The sequence below is a fragment of the Triticum dicoccoides genome, chromosome 1B (genome assembly GCF_002162155.2).
Source record: "Triticum dicoccoides isolate Atlit2015 ecotype Zavitan chromosome 1B, WEW_v2.0, whole genome shotgun sequence".
NCBI lineage: Eukaryota > Viridiplantae > Streptophyta > Magnoliopsida > Poales > Poaceae > Triticum > Triticum dicoccoides.
Genome location: NC_041381.1, coordinates 76207102 through 76230828, shown reverse-complemented (window position 1 = coordinate 76230828; position 23727 = coordinate 76207102). Strand labels below are relative to the sequence as shown.

The following is a 23727-nucleotide window of genomic DNA, read 5'->3' as shown; positions in this document are numbered from 1 at the left end:
TTAGTTTACAGAGGAAGTACATTACAATGGCAAAGAATAGTTAAATGTGCATAATGTAAACTTTGAAGTAATCGAGTTAAAAGAAAAAGTACCCACAAAACAAAACGAAAAAAAAAGCCATGGAAGTTCCAATTCGTGACCCCGAAGGACAGCCGGACTTGTCACATACTCCCTCCGTCTCAAAATAAGTGTCTTGAGCTTAGTATAAATTTGTATTAAAGCTAATACAAAGTTGAGACACTTATTTTGGGACGGAGAGAGTACAAAATTCAGCTGTCCCAGTCTCTTCTACGCAAGATAGGCAGTAGGCAGGAATAGAACTGAATCTACCCAAGCACAAGTCATCCAGACTAAACAACAGCACTCATGCGTACAAGGCTCTGATGCAACTGTGATTCTTTACAGAGTGTGCGGGCAAAACTCCAACCGGCGTCGCCATCTCATAAATAACTTACCCGTATCCTGCTATCTCTGGCTGCTCAAAGTTTACCTCTCTCAAGTAGCTAAAAGCTCTTTACGAGGGAAAAAGATCCCCAACTAGTTTGTGCATACAGTCAAAATGTACAACTATTCACAGGGAAAACATACAAAACTTTTCAAGTCAAACTGTGGGGTTTGTGCGCTAGCCATATTCGAACTGTACGGTCATCACTTGCGGAAGCCAACATCTGGGGCCTCGCGGGGTTCCAGCTTACACAATTTACAGTCATTGAGTGCCCATATAGGACCTTTATCGGCATCTCCATGCCTCTTTGCCAAATGTACACCTGCCCATTATCTCTACGCATCAGCAAAACGGAAACGCTCAACAAGAGCACGAGAAAAACAGATGTGAGCTCTTCCCATTGTTTCACATTCACTACTAGCTTTGCTTTTTGTATCCTCTATTTCTATAGATAAAGGTCATACAGCAGGTTGATTTAAAGATTAGTGTGATTGATCACAAAAGTTTGTGTTGGTTTTTCTGCAGTGGTCCTCTAAAATTGCACAACATGCCAACTAATGTGTCTGCTTCCACTAGTTAATAGTGCTAATTTAGCAAAACTGCAAACCAAACCAGCACAAACTTCCGATTATTTCGCATTCAGTATTGGGTTTGATGTTTGTATCCTGTATTTCTATAGATAAAGGTCATACAGCAGGTTCATTTAAACATTAGTGTGATTGATCACAAAAGTTTGTGCTGGTTTGTTTACAGTGTTCCTCTAAAATTGTACTACATGCCAACTAATGTGTCTGCTTCCACTAGTTAATGCTGAATAGTGCTAATTTAGCAAAACTGCAAACGAAGGCATGCCTTCTGTAACACAAAATTAATGAGTCTGGAATGATCAGCAAGAATACTGGTATTTCAGGTATGGAAGAATTCTACTTTTGGATATGCGAGTCTGCGATGTTCAGCATCACTCCTCACAGAAAAGGTATAGTGCAAGAGCATAAAACCTCCAAACGCATGGTACTGCTGTTTCTAAACAGATGTCATTCCTTGTTTAAAAATACCACCTAATGGAATCGAAGCAAGAAGTTGAAATGGAAGCAGGCTAAGATCTCTTCAAAGGCAAGGTTAAATTCTTCAAGAGGGTGTACCTGTGAATCCTCACTGCCACTAGCAATGAACAGATAGTCTGATCCTCCAAAGCATGATCTAATCACAAACTTTCCTTGCTTGTGCCCCTTGTATTTATCGGGCACTCTAGAACTTCCATTGGTTTTCCACAAATGAATTTCCTGGCTATTAAGGTTGACAATCATTGACTGTCCATCACCTGAAAGAGAAAGAGATGATATTGTCTGCCGTTCAGGAATTTTCCATTCCCGCCCCTTCCGAAGTTCTCGGATCCAGATTTCGTTAGGACATACACAGATTAGATGTTGGCCATCAGGTGTCACAGCAAGATCACTAACTTTAGGTATTCTCTCTCCAGCCCACATTTCCAGTTCTTGGCCTTCTAGGTCACAAGTGAAAATCATATTTGGAGAACTTTCTGGTTCACAGCTGGCACATACTATTTTCTCTGAATTTGGAAACCATGCACACGACGCGATGATGTGTTTTACTGAAGCACCAAATTTAAGATTGCATTCACCAGTATCAACATTCCACAGTTTTAAAGATTCCCCATTACCACAAGTGAGAAGCATTCTATCATTTGGGCTCCACGCAACAAAGGAAATAGGACTTTTGTGACCCTCGAGGCAGTACTTCTTGGTTAATGTATCATCTTCTTCCACCTACATCATCTCTGGGGGTTAGACATGACAAGAATTTGAAGTTGTAATACAAGCGGGGAAATGAGTTAACATGGCACATAAATTGTATAAAGACTAAACGTGAATGCCAATAAAAAACAGAAAATATTCTTCTGGATGAAAACATGTGATTTTGCAAGAGGGTGGTTACAGTATTCATATAAATCACGCCTACTACCTTTAAATGAGCTGTAAAAATTAAAAATTAAAATAGAATCAAAAGGATGCATAGTCATAACTCGTAACCTCACAACTTATGGTGTTTTCACACATGTATATTTCAGTTAACATACTTACACCCTCATCTCTCCACTAGCTTTGAATAGGAAACATCAATGATGATCAACAGGAAAGGGAACATAGGCAACAGTGCTAGGCTTTTGACACATCTTACAGTGCGTACATGAGAGCTATGAAATGTCATCTACTTCACTCAAGATGTACGTTTTCCACGCAACCCTTGTACAAATAAAGTTCAATTAGCATAAATAGACCAGCTTATATGATGTTTCATGAGCCCCATTAACTTATGCAGTGAACTTCACAACAACACAAATGCACGTGACCGTATTAAAGCTGTGTTTGGCATTGCATTGGATTATGATAATCCAGCTTATCCAAAAAGCTTTTGTCTATTTAGTGTTTATTTAACCATCTTGTCTCTAGTTTCGTGTCTATTTTCCGAAATTATAGAATAAGCACATCGCAGCACAGTTCAGCAACCGCAAACTGAGCCTAAGTCTTCACAGGTCCAGTTAAAATGAAGCATATGAACAAACCAGAAAGAAGACCAAGATCTCACATGAGAAGCATGATCTTCCCAAGCCCAGGTTTGTATCACTACTCAGTTGAATATAGTCCCATCTGCCTATCATAGCATAAAAATTGGAAGAGAAGACGACATTAATCATATTTAGAGAGATATCGTGGTAATATGCATATGACAAAGATGAATGATGGGAATATGATAAAAGAGGACGGCAGAAAAGGCCGTTAATAAAAGCATGAACAGGAAAAACTACTGCCAGTCGTAGGTGGAAATCAGTATGGTCTCCAACAATCATCTTTTCTCATCGATATTCATAGCAATACAAAATAGGAAACTATAAAATACTACTATACTATGGAAGTAATTCAGTGTTATTTCGTACAAGTAATAAAAAATATTGAACAAATTAGTGGCTAAAATTCAAAAAAGGTTTGGCTACATGTACTCGAAAACATCATTTTATTTTGACTTGTTCATGGGTGGCCCAGCCTGGCAACATCAAAATGGCAAAACTTTTCTTATTCAGGGAAAACTCTGAAACTAACTAATAAATTTGGAAAATAATTAAATGCATACTTTATTCAGGGAATTTTCTATCAGGGAAATGGAAAAACCAACATGGGAGATGAGCTCCCAGGTGGCCAATCAAGAGTGAGGGCTCATGGCCTCTTTGCCTGAAGGATGGCATAACAACCATTCTAGGTGGCTGAGTGCTTACTAGGAGCAAAACCAGAAGCAAGAGAAAGATGCATATTTTTCTACTGTACACTTCCTTGAATAAATTTTATCCATCATGAATGAAGTTTTTAGTAATGATCAGCAACGATCATATGTAACAAGGATATCTGACAGGCTTGACAGAGTGTAGAACTTCTATTCATAGTCAGATTCAGCAGAGGTAAAGAGCGTCCTAAATATAAACGTGTCACGGTGAATACTACACTTCCAAGAGTTCAACAGAGTATCTCACTGCAGATAGTACTTAATGCAGTCTGTCAGCTTATCTACAACTCTGGCAGTTTGGAGCAAGCTCTGTACTAATAAATATATCGTATTACACTGCTCGCTTGAGCAATGTTCCAACAGTTAAAAAGTACTGTCAGAGTGAAACAGTTTATTCACTTTATATGTTATTCAATGATGTTAGGTATAGCTGGGAGCAGAAAAACAAGCCTATTCTATTGTGCCCTGAATCTGATGGTTCTGCTTCAAAATTCTAAAGTGCCAGGAGAACAAAATATAATCTTAGCATTATTTATGCAAGTAACAAGGCACATTGCTTTTCAGGTCAATGTTAGGGTGTATAACTATACCTTCCAAATGATGGCCGTACAATCACTTGAAGATGATGCCAGGTAGTTTCCATCATTTGAAAACCTTACAAACCAAACTTCGTTTTTATGAGCACATAATATCTGCAAACAAGCATAGAAGTTTCAAGTATCCATCTCTGCCATACGGCCCCAGCACCCAAGCATGGACTATGTCTACTCATTTAGGATACATAAATAGTGTATATGAATACTCATCCCCTTTTGACAAACAAAATTAATAGTCTTGTGGATATTGGTTTTGAAATATCATAACTCATAACCATCTCACTGAGGATTGAGCAATGTTTGAAACCCACAGGACACTTGTACTGAACAGTAAGTTTTATGTGAATTAGCATGGTGACTATGGGAAGCATAAAAGCGAATGAAGCAGATTAATTTATACTTCCGGTGCAAAGATTACAAAATGATACAAGTCCTGCCTCGCTGATGGAAAAGGAGCACTTCGTACTTCTGAAGCACAAGTTCCAGTTGAATGATAATTATATGCTTCCAATAGCCAACACAAGGAGGGATGGTGCTGCAGATATAGCAACATCATGGAACAGAAATTTAAAGACCATATGTAAATAGACATGCTGAAGCGTGCTCTGCGAACTACTCAATAGAAGTTGCTGTATTCAAGTTTCTGCTTCGATAACTCTAGTTTCTGAGTGTGGCATACAATTTCTCATTTCTTATAAATCTGACAGGCTACGAAATTTATCTAGAAGCTGATAGGAAAAACCAAGAACTACAAAAACTCACACCTGCGCACAGTCGGAAGGGATCTGCTCTTCATGGCACTTGTGATCCTCAAATAGAGTGACCTCATCCGGCAGATTATGACATATGCACGAAGCAACCTGCTGAATAACCGCAGTCTCCACCAAATGCTCAAGCCGCCCACTTGGCACACGGAACCATGGCGGCAACGCCTCAACCAAATCCAAGAAAAGCCCAATCCTGCATTCAGCCACAGCCTCTGGTGCAACCGCGCCCTCGGACGTGACCACTGCGCGAGCCAGCCAGTGCACACATCTTCTGTCGATGGCAAGAGGGGCGATCCGACGCGAGAGCACCTCCGTTGCAAGGCGTAGACCAGCGTCCCCAGTGCCCAGCAGCTCCAGGAAGTGCCCTCTCCACACCAAAAACTCCGCGACCGCACGGTTCCTTTCGGTAATGCCGGTAAGAGAGTCAATAGTGGCCGCGCACGCGTCCCACCGGCCAGACATTACGTCGAGCAGGAGGCGGTCGTGCTCCGGGGGGTACAGCGGCACACCGGACTCCGCCTCAAGCGTGGCTGCCGCCTTCCGGTAACCGAGGGAGTAGAGCGACTGCGCGATGAGCCGCACGAGCTCCTCGCGGCGTGGGGTCTGCCCCTTCTGGACCGCGGCATGGGGGAGAGAGCTCTCGGGCTGGTCCATGGACACGCCGAATTCGCCAGCTTGAGGGATTTTACGCCCCCAGCAATAGCAAAACCCGGAAAAGGGACGTCAGCTGCGGAGAGAGTGATTCGGAACAACTGTCGGATCAAAACAGCCGGAAAAAGGAACAAAATTCTGCGCTTCGAGGGACTGGAGAAGAACAGTTGATAACTGGTCAAAATCTGCGCGCCCGATGCCAGGAAAAATGGGAGGAGAACTCGAAATTCCGAGAGCTTCTTGGTGTGACGACGCGATTTTGGAAGAGGGGTTGTGGGATTTTGAAATGATCAGATCAAAATTGTGGGGAGTTTTGGTTTCCTGGTGGATCTGTGGGCCGATAAAAGTAGATATTTTGGGAATGCATACACAGCTCGGACGGTTGTTTTCGAACGGGACGCTGGAGGGGCCATGGCCGTCCATTATACATTGGAGTTGAATCCGAGCCGCACGAGCTCACTAGACGAGGATAAGATCGGCGGTGGGGTCCCGAGTTGGCTTTGTTCTCATGATGCACTTCTTCCCCACGTCCGGGTTCGTAATTTTCCTCGGATTTTATGTTAAAACTAGGTAAATGTCCGTGCGTTGCAACAGGGCATAATATTTTAGTGGTTTAACAATAATCACGAGGCATTACTTCTTTTCTTATCTTTCATCCACTGCCTTCATGTCTCCACCTACCTAATTCAAACTTATCATCTTTGTCAATGGCGCATCCGGCTCACAATCTCCCTTTCTCCACCTCATTTCAAACACACACAATATTTTTTTTGGATATTCGTTTCTTATAATCTGCTTCTATCATTAGGCATCCAATCTAATCACATCCCCGTATTACCGAAGGTTCATATGCATTATATTTGCCACCACAACGGAGAAAAATAATGTCATGGAATCTGATCAAACCAGTATTACAAACCAAGTTCCAATAGCTTTAAGTTAACTGCATAATTGATCTTTTTTCATTATCCATTTCTTTAATCATGTCAGAATAATTATTTTGATCTTACATTTTTTGAACAAGGTACAGACGTCGACACTCATACATACGCACATACATTCATCCCTATGAACACACGCACGCACACCCTTCCTCCCACTAAACACGCATCGCCGAACGGCTTGAAATAAATCCAGGAAATGACGAGTACCAGGGTCAAGTCTAAGACTTGAACCTAGTGGACTGAAGATACCATTGTCCTCCTAACCATTCAACCACATGTTGGTTTGCATTTGACCTAACTATGTTTAGTAGACTCTATTATTTTTAAGAGAACGAAAATATTTAAGAAGTGACATGGTGTTAACATAGAAAGTATGACAAAGCCAGAAAAGATTTAAGAAATATTACCAAAATCATGTAATGAATGTAGATTCGCTCCGGGGATCAAAAAATAGGAACATAGAAAGTATGACAAAGTCAAAAAAGTTATACTATACATGGTGTTAACCTAAGCATTATTAGTCGTCAATTACTCCCATTATGGCGGCAGCCACAGAATCCAATGTTTGTGAGGTTGGTACAATATTTTCAAGTTTCTTACCAGTGAATATGTTGGCTTGACCTCTCTTCTCTGTTACATGTTACTTGCATATTTGCGGGATATAATCTACTGGGAAGAAAACAAAAAAGTCATGTCCGTGCACTTTGATGGTTATCCAAAAATACAATGGTAGTCCCAAATTGCATCGGTGTTCTCATCACTCAACAAATCCACGTAGGGATCCATTGTTGTGCCAAACAACAACAAAGCACTGCTCGACTCTCTCCGCTCTCTCTCTCTCTCTCTCATCTGCACAGCAATAAGAAATAGCAAAAACAGCATCCGTGCAGCATACTATATCTCTTCCACTTCCTAAACTATCTTATCTGTGAGTAGCATCAAGGTAATAAGCATAGAAAATCTCATCTCATCTCTCTCTCATCTCTCTCTCTCCCTCCCTCTCCCTCTCTCTTTCCCTGCTTGGCCCGCTACAGCACCGTGCTCTCCTGCCTCAGCGGCGGCCGGTCTCCCCTACCATTCCCTATGTGCAGCAACGCGGTGGCCTGCGCCTCGGCATCCTTGTACGAGGAGCAGCAACCCTCAGCCAGGAGCAGGCCGGCATCCTCGTTCAGCGCTGCCGATGGTAGCACAAAGGCGAGGCGACGACCTCGTCTAGGGCACAGCTTGGAGGCGGGGTGGCTCGACTGCGCTCGTCTCTACTCGCTCGCCACGTCACCGCCGATCCACACCCACCACCACTGTCTCCCAATCCCATCACTGCGAAGAGGGGAAGCAGAGCCTCACCAATGAGCACCGAGCAGAGAGAGTTGCTGAGCCAGACGGGGAGCGGGCGGCGATGGCGGCTTCAAGAGAGAAGAGATGGGAATGTGTGGCGGCTGTGCTTAGGACGAGGAGGCAACGCCCATGGCGAAGATAACGAGCGAGGGCATCAAATCATATCGGATCGGGGACTGCATCCCGATAATTTTGGACGCGGTGAATGTGCGAGGGGAAAAAAAGCTGTCGACGACGGCCGAGAGACGCATGGACTCCTGCACGCCTTTGTATCGGGCCTTTCTGGGCCTGCGCACGTTGGCCACAGGACAACGGAATGAGCGAAGGCTGGACGAAGATCGACGACGTAAGAGGGGAAACGGAACGTTCCGTTTCTTTTAGGTAGTAGAGATTTGATCATAGATTTTATATTAGCAAAAAATAAATTATATACAACAAGAATTGTACTTATTATTGGGTGCATGTTTAAATAAAGACGCCGATAACGTCCACACGTGTAGGCGTTAAGGGGTCTGCCCACACAGTTCGTGTGGTGTTTAAGAGGATCAGCCCACACGCCTACGTATGGGCAAACCAAGTAATGCCCACACACCTCTTTTTTTCCTCGCGGTCCCTCTCACATGCATGCGTGTGGGCAAAATAGATAACGTCCACACGTCCGTACATCAGGCCTCGTGCCTTATGGCCCCGCACGCCCCGCGTGACAGTCAGCAGTGTCCCCGCAGTTGCCATTGTCTGGATCCTCTTCCATGTTCATTTAACTGCACTTGCCATGGTTGCTCAACTGCAGTTGTCATGTATGGTCAGGTCTACTGCAGTTGCCATGATTTTAAAACTTTAGGAGTTGCCACCTGCTAACACAATTGAGAGAGTTGCCATGTGCTCACAAGCAAGCTAGGGCAGTTGCCATGAAAAGGAATAGTTGTCATCTGCTTACGTGCACGCTAGGTCAGTTGCCATGTACCATGCAAAAACACATGGCAACTCGGGTAAAAAAGAGTTGTTATCTGCTTACGTGTACACTAGGCAGTTGTCGTGTACCCAACAAAACACATGGCAACTGACATGTTCGAGTAAAAAAAAGTTGCCATCTGCTTACAAGCATAGTAGGGCAGTTGTCATGTACATTGCAAAACACATGGCAAATAGCAGCTTGGGTGTGGGAGAGGATACGGGCGTGTGGGCAAGATGACAAATGCCCACACACCAGCCCTTGTGCGTGAGTGAAAATCGGCGTGTGCGCGAACTGCTAAACGCTCACACACCGGGCCCCTCCTTGTGGTGAAACGGACGTGTGGGCGACCGGATGAATGCCCACACACCAGCCCAGTCCTACGTCGCACCACAAACATGCCAAGATTCATGCACCCACAAATGGACGCGGATCCACGCGTGTGGGCGAGATGCAAACGCCCACACGTGTGGGCATTAGTGTTTCCGTTAAATAATGTTTCAAATGATATAATTTTTATTACATGAACTTATGATTTACTAGTAGTCAAATGTATGATCAAATTTGACATTAAGTACGAGGAAGGATAATAATTTTGGATGGCGCAAATAATGAATGAAGCTCATGAAGACCAACCCTACTTAGTTCCAGGTCGACAGTCACCAAGGCCTTGTACAAAGCCTAGAAATATGCCACTTTTGTTCAATAATGAATTTCTATTTTAGAAAAGACATTGGGCAACTTATGTCGGATAATTATCAAGAAAAAAAGTAGTTGATACAATTAAAATGACACAAAACGACCTGCAAAATATACACTGCCCTTCGAAGCTTGAAAATGCACCAAACCAGGCTTTGAAGGCCGCAATAGCCATTTGCTGCCAGAAACAACGGCCAGGCCGTCGATGAACTCAAAGTTTTAGGGGGTTGTGGGTGCAGTGGCTCATACCTCTTTTTAGTGATCCGGTAAAGGAACAGAAAGTATCCCGTATCTATTTTTTCATAGATGACCCTGGATAATCGAACCCACAAGAGGAAGGCTTCCTTGAAGTGATGGTCTCTCGCAAGCTTCCATTAAAGGAACAATTTCAGCTTTTAACCAAAATAAGCAAGCAAATGGCGATTCAAACACTTATGACAAAAATAGGTACGGGCATGAGGTCTTAATGCTTACAACCATGTATTTGCGTTGGGACCAAATATGATCTTAATTTGTGTGCTGGAAGTCACCCATCGAGATGTGTGATACCTCTCCAACGTATCTATAATTTTTGATTGTTCCATGCTATTATATTACCCCTTTTGGATGTTTATGGGCTTTATTTTACACATTTATATCATTTTTGGGACTAACCTACTAACCGGAGGCCCAGCCCGTAATTGCTGTGTTTTTGCCTATTTCAGTATTTCGAAGAAAAGGAATATCAAACGGAGTCCAAACGAATGAAACCTTCGGGAGCGTGATTTTTGGAACGAACGTGATCCAGAGGACTTGGAGTGCAAGTCAAGAAGCAGCCGAGGCGGCCACGAGATAGGAGGGCGCGCCCACCCCCTCTGGGCGCGCCCCCTTTCTTGTGGGCCCCTCGGGCGGCCACCGACATACTTCTTCCTCCTATATAAGTCTACATACCCCAAAAACATCCAGGGAGCAACGAAACACAATTTCCACCACCGTAACCTTCTATATCCGCGAGATTCCATCTTGGAGCCTTCGTCGGCGCTCCGTCGGAGGGGGAATCGACCACGGAGGGCTTCTACATCAATACCATAGCCCCTCCGATGAGTTGTGAGTAGTTTACCACAGACCTTTGGGTCCATAGTTATTAGCTAGATGGCTTCTTCTCTCTTTTTGGATCTCAATACAATGTTCTCCCCCTCTCTTGTGGAGATTTATTCGATGTAAACTCTTTTTGCGGTGTGTTTGTCGAGATCCGATGAATTGTGGGTTTATGATCAAGTTTATCTATGAGAAATATTTGAATCTCCTCTGAATTCTTTTATGTATGATTGAGTTATCTTTGCAAGTCTCTTCGAATTATCAATTTGGTTTGGCCTACTAGATTGATCTTTCTTGCAATGGGAGAAGTGCTTAGCTTTGGGTTCAATCTTGCGGTGTCCTTACCCAGTGACAGAAAGGGTTGCAAAGCACGTATTGTATTGTTGCCATCGAGGATAAAAAGATGGGGTTTATATCATATTGCATGAGTTTATCCCTCAACATCATGTCATCTTGCTTAATGCGTTACTCTGTTCTTTTTGAACTTAATACTCTAGATGCAGTCAGGAGTCGGTCGATGTGTGGAGTAATATTAATAGATGCAGGCAGGAGTCGGTCTACTTGTCACGGACGTGATTGTTGGGGAACGTTGCAGAAAATTAAAAACTTTCCTACGGTTTCACCAAGATCCATCTATGAGTTCATCTAAGCAATGAGTCAAGGGAGTGAGTTTGCATCTACATACCACTTGTAGATCGCGTGCGGAAGCTTTCAAGGGGATGGTGATGATGGAGCCGTACTCGACGTGATTCAGATCACCGATGTCCAAGTGCTGAACGGACAGCACCTCCGCGTTCAACACACGTACGGGACGGGAGACGTCTCCTCCTTCTTGATCCAGCAAGGGGGAAGGAGAGGTTGATGATGATCCAGCAGCACGACGGCGTGGTGGTGGATGCAGCAGAACTCCAGCAGGGCTTCGCCAAGCGACTACGGGAGGAGGACGAGGTGTAGCAGGGGGAGGGAGGCGCCAAGCACAAGGGTGCGGCTGCCCTCCCCCTGCCCTCCTTTATATAGGCCCCCAGGGGGGCGCCGGCCCTGGGAGATTGGATCTCCCAAGGGGGCGGCGGCCAAGGGGGGAGGAGTGCCCCCCAAGGCATGTGGTGCGCCCCCCCACCCTAGGGTTTCAACCCTAGGCGCAGGGGTGGGCCTAGGGGGGCGCACCAGCACACTCTGGGCTGGCTCCCCCCCCTTCAGCCCATGGGGCCCTCCGGGATGGGTGGCCCCACCCGGTGGACCCCCGAGACCCTTCCGGTGGTCCCGGTACAATACCGGGTGACCCCGAAACTTTCCCGATGGCCGAAATACCACTTCCTATATATTATTCTTTACCTCCGGACCATTCCAAAACTCCTCGTGACGTCCGGGATCTCATCCGGGACTCCGAACAACATTCGGTATACTGCATACTCATATTCATACAACCCTAGCGTCACCGAACCTTAAATGTGTAGACCCTACGGGTTTGGGAGACACGCAGACATGACCGAGACGACTCTCGGGCAATAACCAATAGCGGGATCTGGATACCCATGTTGGATCCCACATGCTCCTCGATGATTTCATCGGTTGAACCACGATGTCGAGGATTCGATCAAACCCTGTATACAATTCCCTTTGTCAATCGGTACGTTACTTGCCCGAGACTCGATCATCGGTATCCCAATACCTTGTTCAGTCTCGTTACCGGCAAGTCACTTTACTCGTACCGTAATGCATGATCCCGTGACCAACCACTTGGTCACTTTGAGCTCGTTATGATGATGCATTACCGAGTGGGCCCAGAGATACCTCTCCGTCATACGGAGTGACAAATCCCAGTCTCGATCCGTGTCAACCCAACAGACACTTTCGGAGATACCTGTAGTGCACCTTTATAGTCACCCAGTTACGTTGTGACGTTTGATACACCCAAAGCACTCCTACGGTATCCGGGAGTTACACGATCTCATGGTCTAAGGAAGAGATACTTGACATAGGAAAAGCTCTAGCAAACGAACTACACGATCTTATGCTATGCTTAGGATTGGGTCTTGTCCATCACATCATTCTCCTAATGATGTGATCCCGTTATCAACGACATCCAATGTCCATAGCCAGGAAACCATGACTATCTGTTGATCACAACGAGCTAGTCAACTAGAGGCAGGGCCGGTCCTGAGATTTTGGGGGCCCGGGGCGAACTAAAAATTGGAGGCCCTTAATATACATATCATTGTAATATACGTATATGTAAATTATTATCAGTAACACTTAAATGCATCCAAAACTAGCACGCTTATGAAATAATTATACATATTACCTTCAAGTTTTCTTCGAACATTCCTAGATGCAAATTCACTTATGATGGGGTCGATGTCGATCTCATCCAATAATTTCTTCTCGATGCATAATGTTGCCAAACCATTTAACCTCTCTTGAGTAATTGTTGACATCAAATAATTCTTCAATAGTTTTAACTTCGAAAAACATCTTTCAGCCGATGGGTCCATCACAGGCACAGTCAATAAAAATCCGAATATAACTTTAAATACCTCCATGTTGTATGTGTATCAATTTCTCCACTTCCATATTCTTTTTCCTTTTGTCGCTACCCGATGGATATTTCTTCTTACTGGAGCACGTCATAATAACAGACACACAATGCTGAAAACAAAACTATTTGTTCTATCAATTGTTGAATAGTGCCGGCTATGCATCAAATGCATTTTCTTGTATCAATATTATATGAATCTACCTCAATACCTGATGGAGTGATGGTCAAAATTCCAGTGCGTGTGCGTAACTGCGTATATAAATACACAGTGAACTACACAGCGCATAGAGTCTGCACTCTGCAGAGGATTGAGAACAGCCCTGATTGAGAAGAGAACAATTGAGAAATTTGCAAATGCCAAAAGGGGGCCCGGAATTGAAATCATATCAGCGGCAAACATAACCAGATTAGGAAGGAAATTACCAGGGGGCGGCGAGGCGGGAGTGCCTGCGTGTACGGCGGCGTCGGTGAACATCAGCTAGGGCTGGGACCTGGGAATTGTGATGGAGCAGTCGAACAGAATAGGAAGGGGCCGATGATCGCTCTTTTATTACTTGAAAGGAAATACTACCGCTGATAGCTCGCTATCGAACGACCTGATCGCTGCCTCGCTGGGATCAGCAGATCGCCAGATCGGCCTGCTGCTCCCTGGCACGCGTCTATATGGGCCATAGCCCTAGCCATACACACCCTCGGGGGGCCCCTGGATTTTGGGGGCCCTGGGCGGTCGCCCCCCCTGCCCCCCCTCAGGGCCGGCCCTGACTAGAGGCTCACTAGGGACATATTGTCACATCCCTAGCTGCTGGTAGTGCTCTAGGCTAGCTCATGTGTGTATCATGGTTAAATTCAAATGAAATTTGAATTGAGGAATTTTCAAAAGCCTCAGGAAACCTCTAAAAATAACCAACAATTAAATCCTCTCAAATGAGTCCAAGAAAATGTTCCTGTTATTCTATAGAAATATTGGTAAGAGGTAAAAATTCAAACCAATATTTCTTGGAGTCACAGAAATATTTATTTTGCCCATTTGAATTAATTTAATAACTATTTGCATTGGATATATATATTATATATAATTAATATATATCCAATAATTCTGGAACATTTTATGTGGCTTGGTATATCTTAGTTCTAGCCACATAATTATTTTCAGGATTTTATAAAATGGTTTAGTATTTTACTAAACCAAAACAAAACAGAACAAAATAGAAAACCAGAAATAAAAGACAGAGGAGAGAATCTCACCTGGACTTACCTCTGCAGCCCACCAGGCCCACCTGGCCAGCCCAGCCCATCTCGACCCCCCCCCCTGTCGTCTTCCTCCCAGCCAGGAGGACAGACACCACACGCACGCGCACACGCGGAGGCCTTCACCTCCTGCTTCGCCGTGGCAGCCTCCCCGACTTCCTCGCGATGCCACAGAGACGCCTCGACCCCCTCGACCGCCTCTCTCTCTCTGGACCCCCTCCTCCTCCTCTGCTCTCCCTCCCTCTCGTCACCGAACGCACCTGAGAGCGCCGCTCGCCGTACCATGGCCACCGGCCACCCCTAGCCTCGCCGATGCGCCCAGGAGCTCCGCCTCGACCCCCTCTTCCTCCCCACTGATCCACGGCCCTCCAGAAGCCCTGCATCGCCGCCCACGTCGCCGTTCCCTCCTCGGCCACCGGAGATCGTCGCCGTCGATTCGCTGCACTCCGGCCGCCCCCGAGCCCACTAACCCTCCCTACAGCTCCGCGGTGAGCCTCCGTGCAGGACCCCTCTCTCTCTCCTCGCGTTTGCGAGCTCTAGGCCATAGCTCCGCCGCGGCCGAACTCCGGCCGCCGCTGACCTCGTCACCGCCGTCACTGCAGCCGCTTGAGCTCGTTTCGGAGCGTGTCACCGCACTCAGGAAGCCACCAGGAGCCTAACGCATATCCTAACTCGCCCTCCCGTGCACCACAGCGCCAACCCCGCACTCACCGAACCCCGGCGCCGCCGCGAGCTCCGTTCCGGCGAGCCCTGGCGTTCCCGTAGCCTCCCACCTACCCCATCAGATGCGGGAGAGCCCGGGCTACGCCCCGGTGCCCTCAGCCGCCGCCTCCATCGCCTTTAGCGCAAGTCCGGCGTGCCCCCGCCGTGCTCTGTGGTCGTCGCCGGCAAATCTCCGGCCAGCTGACGTGGCTGGCTTAATTAGCCACTAACCACCGCTTTGTGACACTGACAGCTGGGCCCCACGCCCTTAATTAACCACGGCTTAAACTTCTGTTAGTTTAGGTTAAACATAGTGGCCCCACGCGTCAGGTTGACTTTGCTGACGTGGTCATTGGCCGGACCCACCTGTCATTGACCCTGGGCAGCACTGTGTCACTGACCAGTGGACCCCACTGGTCAGGTTTGACCCGGACCAGCCTAGTTGACCCTGCTGACGTCACTGTGACGTGGGGCTGACGCAATAATTCCTTTCTGGAATTTAAATAATCTTAAATGATTTAATAATTTCAGAAAATAGCTAAAACTTCTATAAATCATAGAAAATTAACCGTAACTCCAAGTTAAATAAATTATATATGAAAAATTATCAGAAAAATTCAAGGAATCCATCTGTACCATTTTCATGCATGTTAGAACAACTTATAGCTGCTGTTTAGCACAAATCAATTAAATGGCATTTGAATAATCACATGTGGAGTTTGAATTTGAATCTTGTATTCAAACCAACTTCATTTAATCTGTTGCTAGTTGCATTAGCCCAAAACACATTCATTTTGCCATGTCATGATCATGCATCATATTGTGCATTGCATTGATTGTGTTCCCTTCTATGTTGCCGGTATTTGTCCCCTCTCGATAGACGTGATACCGATGAGGTGATCGTTGACACTGATGAAGACTCAATGTTATCTTCAGAAGTGCCAGGCAAGCAAAACCCCCTTGTTCATTCCGATAAAATCCCACTCTCTCGCTCCTGCTCTCTTTTACTGCATTAGGACAACATCGATTCAACTGTTACTTGCTGCGGTAGCTGAACCCCTTTATCCTCTGCATGACCTGTCATTCCACAGTAAATAGATGAAACCCACTAGCATGAGTAGGAGTTGTTTGAGCCCTGTTGTGCCTACTCATTCTTGCTTGTTTGTCATGCCTGCTACTGCTTAGAGTTGTGTCAGGTCTGATTCATCGGGAATGAATCAGAGGTGTGTGAACATGTCCTACGGTGTGTGAGCTAAGCGTGTGAACACGATTTGGTAAAGGTAGCGGTGAGAGGCCATGTAGGAGTACATGGTGGGTTGTCTCATTGCAGCCGTCCTCAGGAACTGAGTTTTGTGTTTGTGATCCATGATTCAGCTACTACCACGCATTGGGCCCGAAACCAATGGACCCTCTCGGCTTCTTGATCACCCTTGTCCTCTGTCCAGGAGTTGCAGGTAGTTTCTGGTGTTTGTAGTATGTTGGAGGCCGTGCGCAGCGCTGACCGTAGGGGTGGGCTGTGATGCGGTAGGCACGTGGCCGGGTAAACCGGGCGCCCGTTTGGTGTCACGGAACCCTGTTCACATCGTTTGGGGCTGTGAGCGAAACTCCGGCCGGATCTCCTCATGGATGGAACCCGAATAGGCGATAAACCTGGACTAGAGACTCGAGTGTTTAGGCAGGCCGTGGCCGACACCCACGTTGGGCTTCCGCTTGAAGGTTGCCGAGTACATGTCGTGTAAACGGCGGTAAGTGGTGAGAGCGTGTGTGAAGAAGTACACCCCTGCAGGGTTAACATCATCTATTCGAATAGCCGTGTCCGCGGAAAAGGACTTCTGGGTTGCTTATATCAGTTCATAGACAAGTGAAAGTGGATACTCTAACATACGCAAGATAAGCGTGAGTGCTATGGATGGCGTTCTCGTAGGGAGACGGGAGCGGATCCATAGTGGTGTATTGATATGGTGAATATGTGGACTCGTGTGCGCCACCTCAAAAGAGTCGCTTGCAGTCGTAGTTTAGGATAGCCACCGAGTCAAAGCTGGCTTGCTGCAGTTAAACCCCACCACCCCTTTGTTGATAATGATGCATATGTAGTTAGTTCTGATGTAAGTCTTGCTGGGTACATTTGTACTCACGTTTGCCTATTTTATGTTTTTGCAGAGAGACTTCAGTCTCACTAGTAGTTCCGCTTGGACTTCGACGTTTAGCTTGATACCTCAGCTACGATCTTGTGCCCTCGGCGGGATCTGGTAGATAGTCAGGCTTCTCAGCCTTTTTCATTTATAGATGTCTGTACCCAGACATGATAGCTTCCGCTTGTGCTTTGACTTGTATGCTCTGAGTGTTGGGTCATGAGACCATGTTTGTAATATCTCGCTCCTCGGAGCCTATTGATTAAAATACTTGAGTTGTAGAGTCATGTTGTGATGCCATGTTGTATTTGCACATATCGAGCATATTGTGTGTATGTTATTGAAATGCTTGGTATGTGTGGGATCTGACAACCTAGTTGTTTATCCTTGGTAGCCTCTCTTACCGGGAAATGTCTCCTAGTGTTTCCACCGAGCCATGGTAGCTTGCTACTGCTCCGGGACACTTAGGCTGGCCGGCATGTGTCCTTCTTCGTTCCTGTGTCTGTCCCTTCGGGGAAATGTCACGCGATGAATACCGGAGTCCTGTTAGCCCGCTACAGCCCGGTTCACCGGAGTCCTGCTAGCCCAGTGCTACAGCCTGGATTCACTCGCTGATGACCGACACGTTCGATGCTTTGTCATGGATGCCTGTCCCTGTAAGTCTGTGCCACTTTGGATTTACGACTAGCCATGTCAGCCCGGGCTCCCTATCATATGGGTGCTAGCGACACTGTCATATACGTGTGCCAAAAGGCGCAAACGGTCCCGGGCAAAGGTAAGGCGACACCCGTGGGAATACCGTGCGTGAGGCCGCAAAGTGATATGAGGTGTTACCGGCTAGACCTATGTGGCATCGAGTCGGGGTCCTGACAGCGTTGGTATCAGAGCTTGACTGCCTGTAGGATTACCAAGCCAAACTGGTCGAAGTTGAGTCTAGAAATTCTTTAGCTATATAAGGGAATTGATTGTGGGATGGATCGTAAGGCTCTTTTTACTCCTTATACCTCATGGCCTTCTGATCTGAGTCATCATCTTCTCTTCTACGGGGATTAAGAACTAGGCTATCTCTTCTTTCTATTAGGATCACGTGTTACTAAGCAGTGGACTTATAAGATTGTTGGATTCAAGCCTCAGTTCAGTTCCTACTATCTTCTGTATGTTAACTGTTGATCTCGAAACCTTGATATTGTGCTCCTGAGTGGTTATGCCACCATTTTGTGATTGTCTCAAATCTTTTTGAGCAATTATAGCCGTTATGCTGTCCGAGTCATCCCAGGTTTCTAAGTAGTCTGATGCATTTGCAAATACTTTCTTCCCGTTTCGATGTTCCCATGGGCCAGATTAACCACACTAATCAGTGAGTTGAGGTACTCCGTTACCTTGACATATATGTTGGAGATATTATTATGACCCTAGGTGTCTTAGGGGATCATCTAGTAATTTATCCATGTTTTGTGTCCCAGTGTGATGATTCTGGCTTTTATTCTCGAAAGCATCCCGTGATGCCACTTAGTAGTAGGTATTCTACTCCTTGGGTTTTGAACCCGAGATTCACCCTACTTACTTCATGTTGATAGTAATTGCTAGCTCCCTTAGGTTATTAGTAACCTTTGCGATAGTCCTTGAAGTCCGTGGTATCTTCTTCTTCCAAATACCATGAACTACTTATGGCAGAAGTTCCTCGTTGAACTGAACGATCACAACCAGAGTGCTCTTGATGAGTTCTCCATGCTATATTGTGACTCTGCCAGCTCAATCTTTTTGCATGGGTTATCCGGAAGAATTATGTTGAACCTGGTTTGACATACTAATCTACGCATCCACAACTCAAAAGTTATATGTTCCTTTGAATTGTCCCTCTTTAGTTGTCTACTGACCTTCGTCTATCAATTGATAGTCAAGAGTATGCGTGCGTTCGTTTATCGATGCCTATTACTCTTGTGGTCCGTCAAGCCATTCTATCGCGGTATGACTAGGAGAAACAAACTCCGGTACCTCATCCATATCCAGGATTGGGTCAAAGAAGTTGTGCTCCGCAGATCAAATTGCTAATCCAGCTTTTGTTCTGCTCTACCTTGGAGTATTACATATTTTATATCGGGATTGTTATAGGAATTGCACACCATCCTGTGAACTATTGGTACAGTGATACTTCTCGCCATCATTACTCATTCCTCGGTTCCGTGTGGTTATAACCGGAATGTCGACAAGTGAATCGTGATGTGTGAAATCAATACTCCTAGCAACCTCGTTGCTTGGTAGTTAAATGGACGGTAACCTCATTCTTAGCGTATTGATTATTGAATCGTCACCCTAAGACTGATCGTGCTATCTAGTTCTTATTTCGGTGCACCCTTCGATTGATGAGTTAGGATCTTGCCAAGTCCTCACTCATTTGATCATATCGTCTTGCCCTCAAAAGAGAGATTGTTCTCGAGCTTAGTAACATACCGGTGGTTCGTAATTTTCCATATATCTTCTCGGAAGTATTACCAGGTTGTCACCTGACTGTTATGTTGAGCTCGTGATCAAGTTGGTTTATCCTGTAAACCACCCCTTCTCCAAGAATCTGTGGGGATACCCCTGAGCTAGTTGGCTAAGCTGAACAACAACTTGGAGAGTTGGAGGATAAAAGCTTGCCTGACTTAGTTCGTTCCAAAGGGATAATCTTGTGTAGTGTGTGTTGAAGAAAGATGATATCTTCATCGATTGGTCCCTGTGGTCAGTTGTTGGACCTATTGTCTTATCAATCCTTTGATTTGAGTGTGGGCTATCGTCAAATCAAGTCAGAACCAGCGATGCTCGTAATGTTGTCTTATTCGTGGTTGATCCCTCGAGCATACACCATTACATCTTTGGTCTGACCAATGCTATCACTTGTTCACTTAACTATGGAATTCCTTTTAAAAGGAAACCCAGATGAATAGTTGTTGAGCCCATTGACAACATCCTTATCTCCTCCATGATTTTGTTGGACAATAAGTTAGTGTTGGAAACTTTTGAAGCATTTGTTCATGCTAGCTCATGAAGCATATGTCCGGATGAAAGATGTGACTTTCTCTAATTCACGTGCACTTGGTGTAAGTTGCCGCCGTGTATCCGAGAAAGATTGTTTTTGCTTCCTTGGAATCATCCCAAGTCAGTCATGCATGTGTGAAGTATACATTGGATTGTGAGATTAGCTACCTCCATTCTATATGTGTCCCGAGCACACCAAGCCACTGATTGATTTGTTCAAGGAGAAGAAGTTCCTTCTTAAGAGTATACCTTATGCAAGGACTTCGATATCCTCGATGATGGTTTTCCCCCGGAACTCGGTAGTGTTTTATTATAAGACTACCATGTGTTCATGTTTGTCTGTGACAGCGTGTTCACACGTGTGTAGCAGAACCAGCTCATGTTTTGGAGCTTGCTATCGTAGTTCATTTCCCGAGAATCTCGCAACGTCATCTCGTCGATTTATGTTGCAAACTTTCTTATTCTTCCTAGACTCGATGAGTCTGGAATATCCTGACACCAACTAGATCTGAATCTCAGGCAGATATGATGGTTGGAATATTTCCCAAGAATTATAATATTGGTCGCGCGATAACCGGTGAAGTGGATGTCGTGGCCAACACACCCAGCCGGAAGACCTGTTATTATAATATCTTGATTGAAGAAGTTGGCCACCTCCCCATAGGGATTTCGTAGGGTTTACTCCCTAGTTGCCCCTATGGATTTTTGTATTCCCGAAGTCCGACCTTTTACTTGATGTTCTAGATATCAAACCATATCTATGAATGGGTTACACTAGCACATCAAGGAGAACATTAGAAGCGGAGTGCTAAATGTCTCTCGGTCGATCATTCAGATTTTATTTCCTTGGCCTCGCTAAGATGAAATCTGAGAAGTGTTATCTTCCTTTGCATGTGCATCGTCCATCGCTACTCATCATGGTAGTATGTTGTGCTGTCGGCACCCTTGACACGGATGTTGGTAAAACCTTGATGATTATGGAAATGCTCAAGTTCTTGAGAGCACGCACAAGCGTTAGGTGTTACCATCGGCACTAGCTAGGTTTGCTCTCAACTTCCTCGGTTATGCTATAACTTCTCAACAGTGGATTCACTCTCTATTGTTGGGTTCTCCCCAGTTACTAGAATCATTCCCATCATTTGCATTTTGTTCCCAGCTTGCACCGCCAATGTGCCATTCTACCATGGGTCTCTTCCATTTCCGGTGATAAGCAAATTCATCCATTGCGTTGTCTTCAACAAGGTAATCCACATCATCCAAGTCTGAGTATGCCATTCTACTGACCCCCTCCAAACGATCGCTTGAGAATTGTCTTAGGCTGGTTTAAAGAGTTTCAATGATCTCTGAATCAAAAGTAATTCTTTTTGCCACTTAAGGGGATATCTCTATGAGTCACCTTCCCTAAGGTGTATCGTTATGGTATCATGGCAACTCAACTCCTCGCTACGTTGACAATCGTTTACCACCTTCTTAAGCGTGAAATTGTTGTCTACCTAGTGAACCTTCGTCATCCGTCTCTTTCCACCCCTCTTGATGTGTATCTCGTGTCTCAACCCGAGAGATGGTCCTATGTCTCATTCCGTGAGTTGTTCGATCTTCGAGAAGATCGACCCCTCTAGAGTTTTCCTTTCCTCTTCTTGTCATGATTAGTTGGAGTTCTCAGAGCAAAACGACAAGATAAAGATGGTGTTCAAATCAACGTTCATTTGAAGTGCAACCTGGATCGTGAAGATTATACTAGTCTGCATTACCCTTCACCTTACCCTACGCTTGAATCTCGAGACAAGATTCTTGTTTAGTGGGGGTGAGTTGTCACATCCCTAGCTGCTGGTAGTGCTCTAGGCTAGCTCATGTGTGTATCATGGTTAAATTCAAATGAAATTTGAATTGAGGAATTTTCAAAAGCCTCAGGAAACCTCTAAAAATAACCAACAATTAAATCCTCTCAAATGAGTCCAAGAAAATGTTCCTGTTATTCTATAGAAATATTGGTAAGAGGTAAAAATTCAAACCAATATTTCTTGGAGTCACAGAAATATTTATTTTGCCCATTTGAATTAATTTAATAACTATTTGCATTGGATATATATATTATATATAATTAATATATATCCAATAATTCTGGAACATTTTATGTGGCTTGGTATATCTTAGTTCTAGCCACATAATTATTTTCAGGATTTTATAAAATGGTTTAGTATTTTACTAAACCAAAACAAAACAGAACAAAATAGAAAACCAGAAATAAAAGACAGAGGAGAGAATCTCACCTGGACTTACCTCTGCAGCCCACCAGGCCCACCTGGCCAGCCCAGCCCATCTCCACCCCCCCTGTCGTCTTCCTCCCTGCCAGGAGGACAGACACCGCACGCACGCGCGCACGCGGAGGCCTCCACCTCCTGCTTCGCCGTGGCAGCCTCCCTGACTTCCTCGCGACGCCACAGAGACGCCTCGACCCCCTCGACCGCCTCTCTCTCTCTGGACCCCCTCCTCCTCCTCTGCTCTCCCTCCCTCTCGTCACCGAACGCACCTGAGAGCGCCGCTCGCCGTACCCATGGCCACCGGCCACCCCTAGCCTCACCGATGCGCCCAGGAGCTCCGCCTCGACCCCCTCTTCCTCCCCACTGATCCACGGCCCTCCGGAAGCCCTACATCGCCGCCCACGTCGCCGTTCCCCCCTCGGCCACCGGAGATCGTCGCCGTCGATTCGCTGCACTCCGGCCGCCCCCGAGCCCACTAACCCTCCCTACAGCTCCGCGGTGAGCCTCCGTGCAGGACCCCTCTCTCTCTCCTCGCGTTTGCGAGCTCTAGGCCATAGCTCCGCCGCGGCCGAACTCCGGCCGCCGCTGACCTCGTCACCGCCGTCACTGCAGCCGCTTGAGCTCGTTTTGGAGCGTGTCACCGCACTCAGGAAGCCACCAGGAGCCTAACGCATATCCTAACTCGCCCTCCCGTGCACCACAGCGCCAACCCCGCACTCACCGAACCCCGGCGCCGCCGCGAGCTCCGTTCCGGCGAGCCCCGGCGTTCCCGTAGCCTCCCACCTACCCCATCAGATGCGGGAGAGCCCGGGCTACGCCCCGGTGCCCTCAGCCGCCGCCTCCGTCGCCTTTAGCGCAAGTCCGGCGTGCCCCCGCCGTGCTCTGTGGTCGTCGCCGGCAAATCTCCGGCCAGCTGACGTGGCTGGCTTAATTAGCCACTAACCACCGCTTTGTGACACTGACAGCTGGGCCCCACGCCCTTAATTAACCACGGCTTAAACTTCTGTTAGTTTAGGTTAAACATAGTGGCCCCACGCGTCAGGTTGACTTTGCTGACGTGGTCATTG

General features: G+C 46.0%; 1 protein-coding gene across 2 annotated transcripts; it reads right to left on the bottom strand.

Annotated features, from left to right (window-relative positions):
• Positions 1–351: 351 nt before the first annotated feature.
• LOC119320402 (WD repeat-containing protein WDS homolog) lies at positions 352–6154 on the bottom strand. 2 transcript variants are annotated; one of them, XM_037594505.1, is made up of 5 exons: positions 5103–6154; positions 4805–4873; positions 4333–4434; positions 1588–2232; positions 352–767 (listed from the first exon to the last, which is right to left on the bottom strand). In XM_037594505.1, exons 1-5 carry the CDS (start codon positions 5757–5759, stop codon positions 597–599), a joined length of 1644 nt encoding a protein of 547 aa, XP_037450402.1. In that variant the 5' UTR covers positions 5760–6154; the 3' UTR covers positions 352–596. The 2 variants fall into 2 exon arrangements, with proteins under 2 accessions (XP_037450402.1, XP_037450408.1); XM_037594511.1 differs by lacking the exon at positions 4805–4873 and having other exon boundaries at positions 5103–6152.
• Positions 6155–23727: the final 17573 nt, after the last annotated feature.

What these genes read in the sequence shown, in the direction of transcription:
- LOC119320402 (XM_037594505.1), bottom strand. Translation starts at nt 5,759, where the DNA reads ATGGACCAGCCCGAGAGCTCTCTCCCCCATGCCGCGGTCCAGAAGGGG. An exon ending in CTGGAACTTGTGCTTCAGAA is followed by an intron (nt 4,435 to 4,804) that starts GTACGAAGTGCT and finishes GCTTGTTTGCAG; the next exon opens with ATATTATGTGCTCATAAAAA. An exon ending in GTACGGCCATCATTTGGAAG is followed by an intron (nt 2,233 to 4,332) that starts GTATAGTTATAC and finishes GAGATGATGTAG; the next exon opens with GTGGAAGAAGATGATACATT.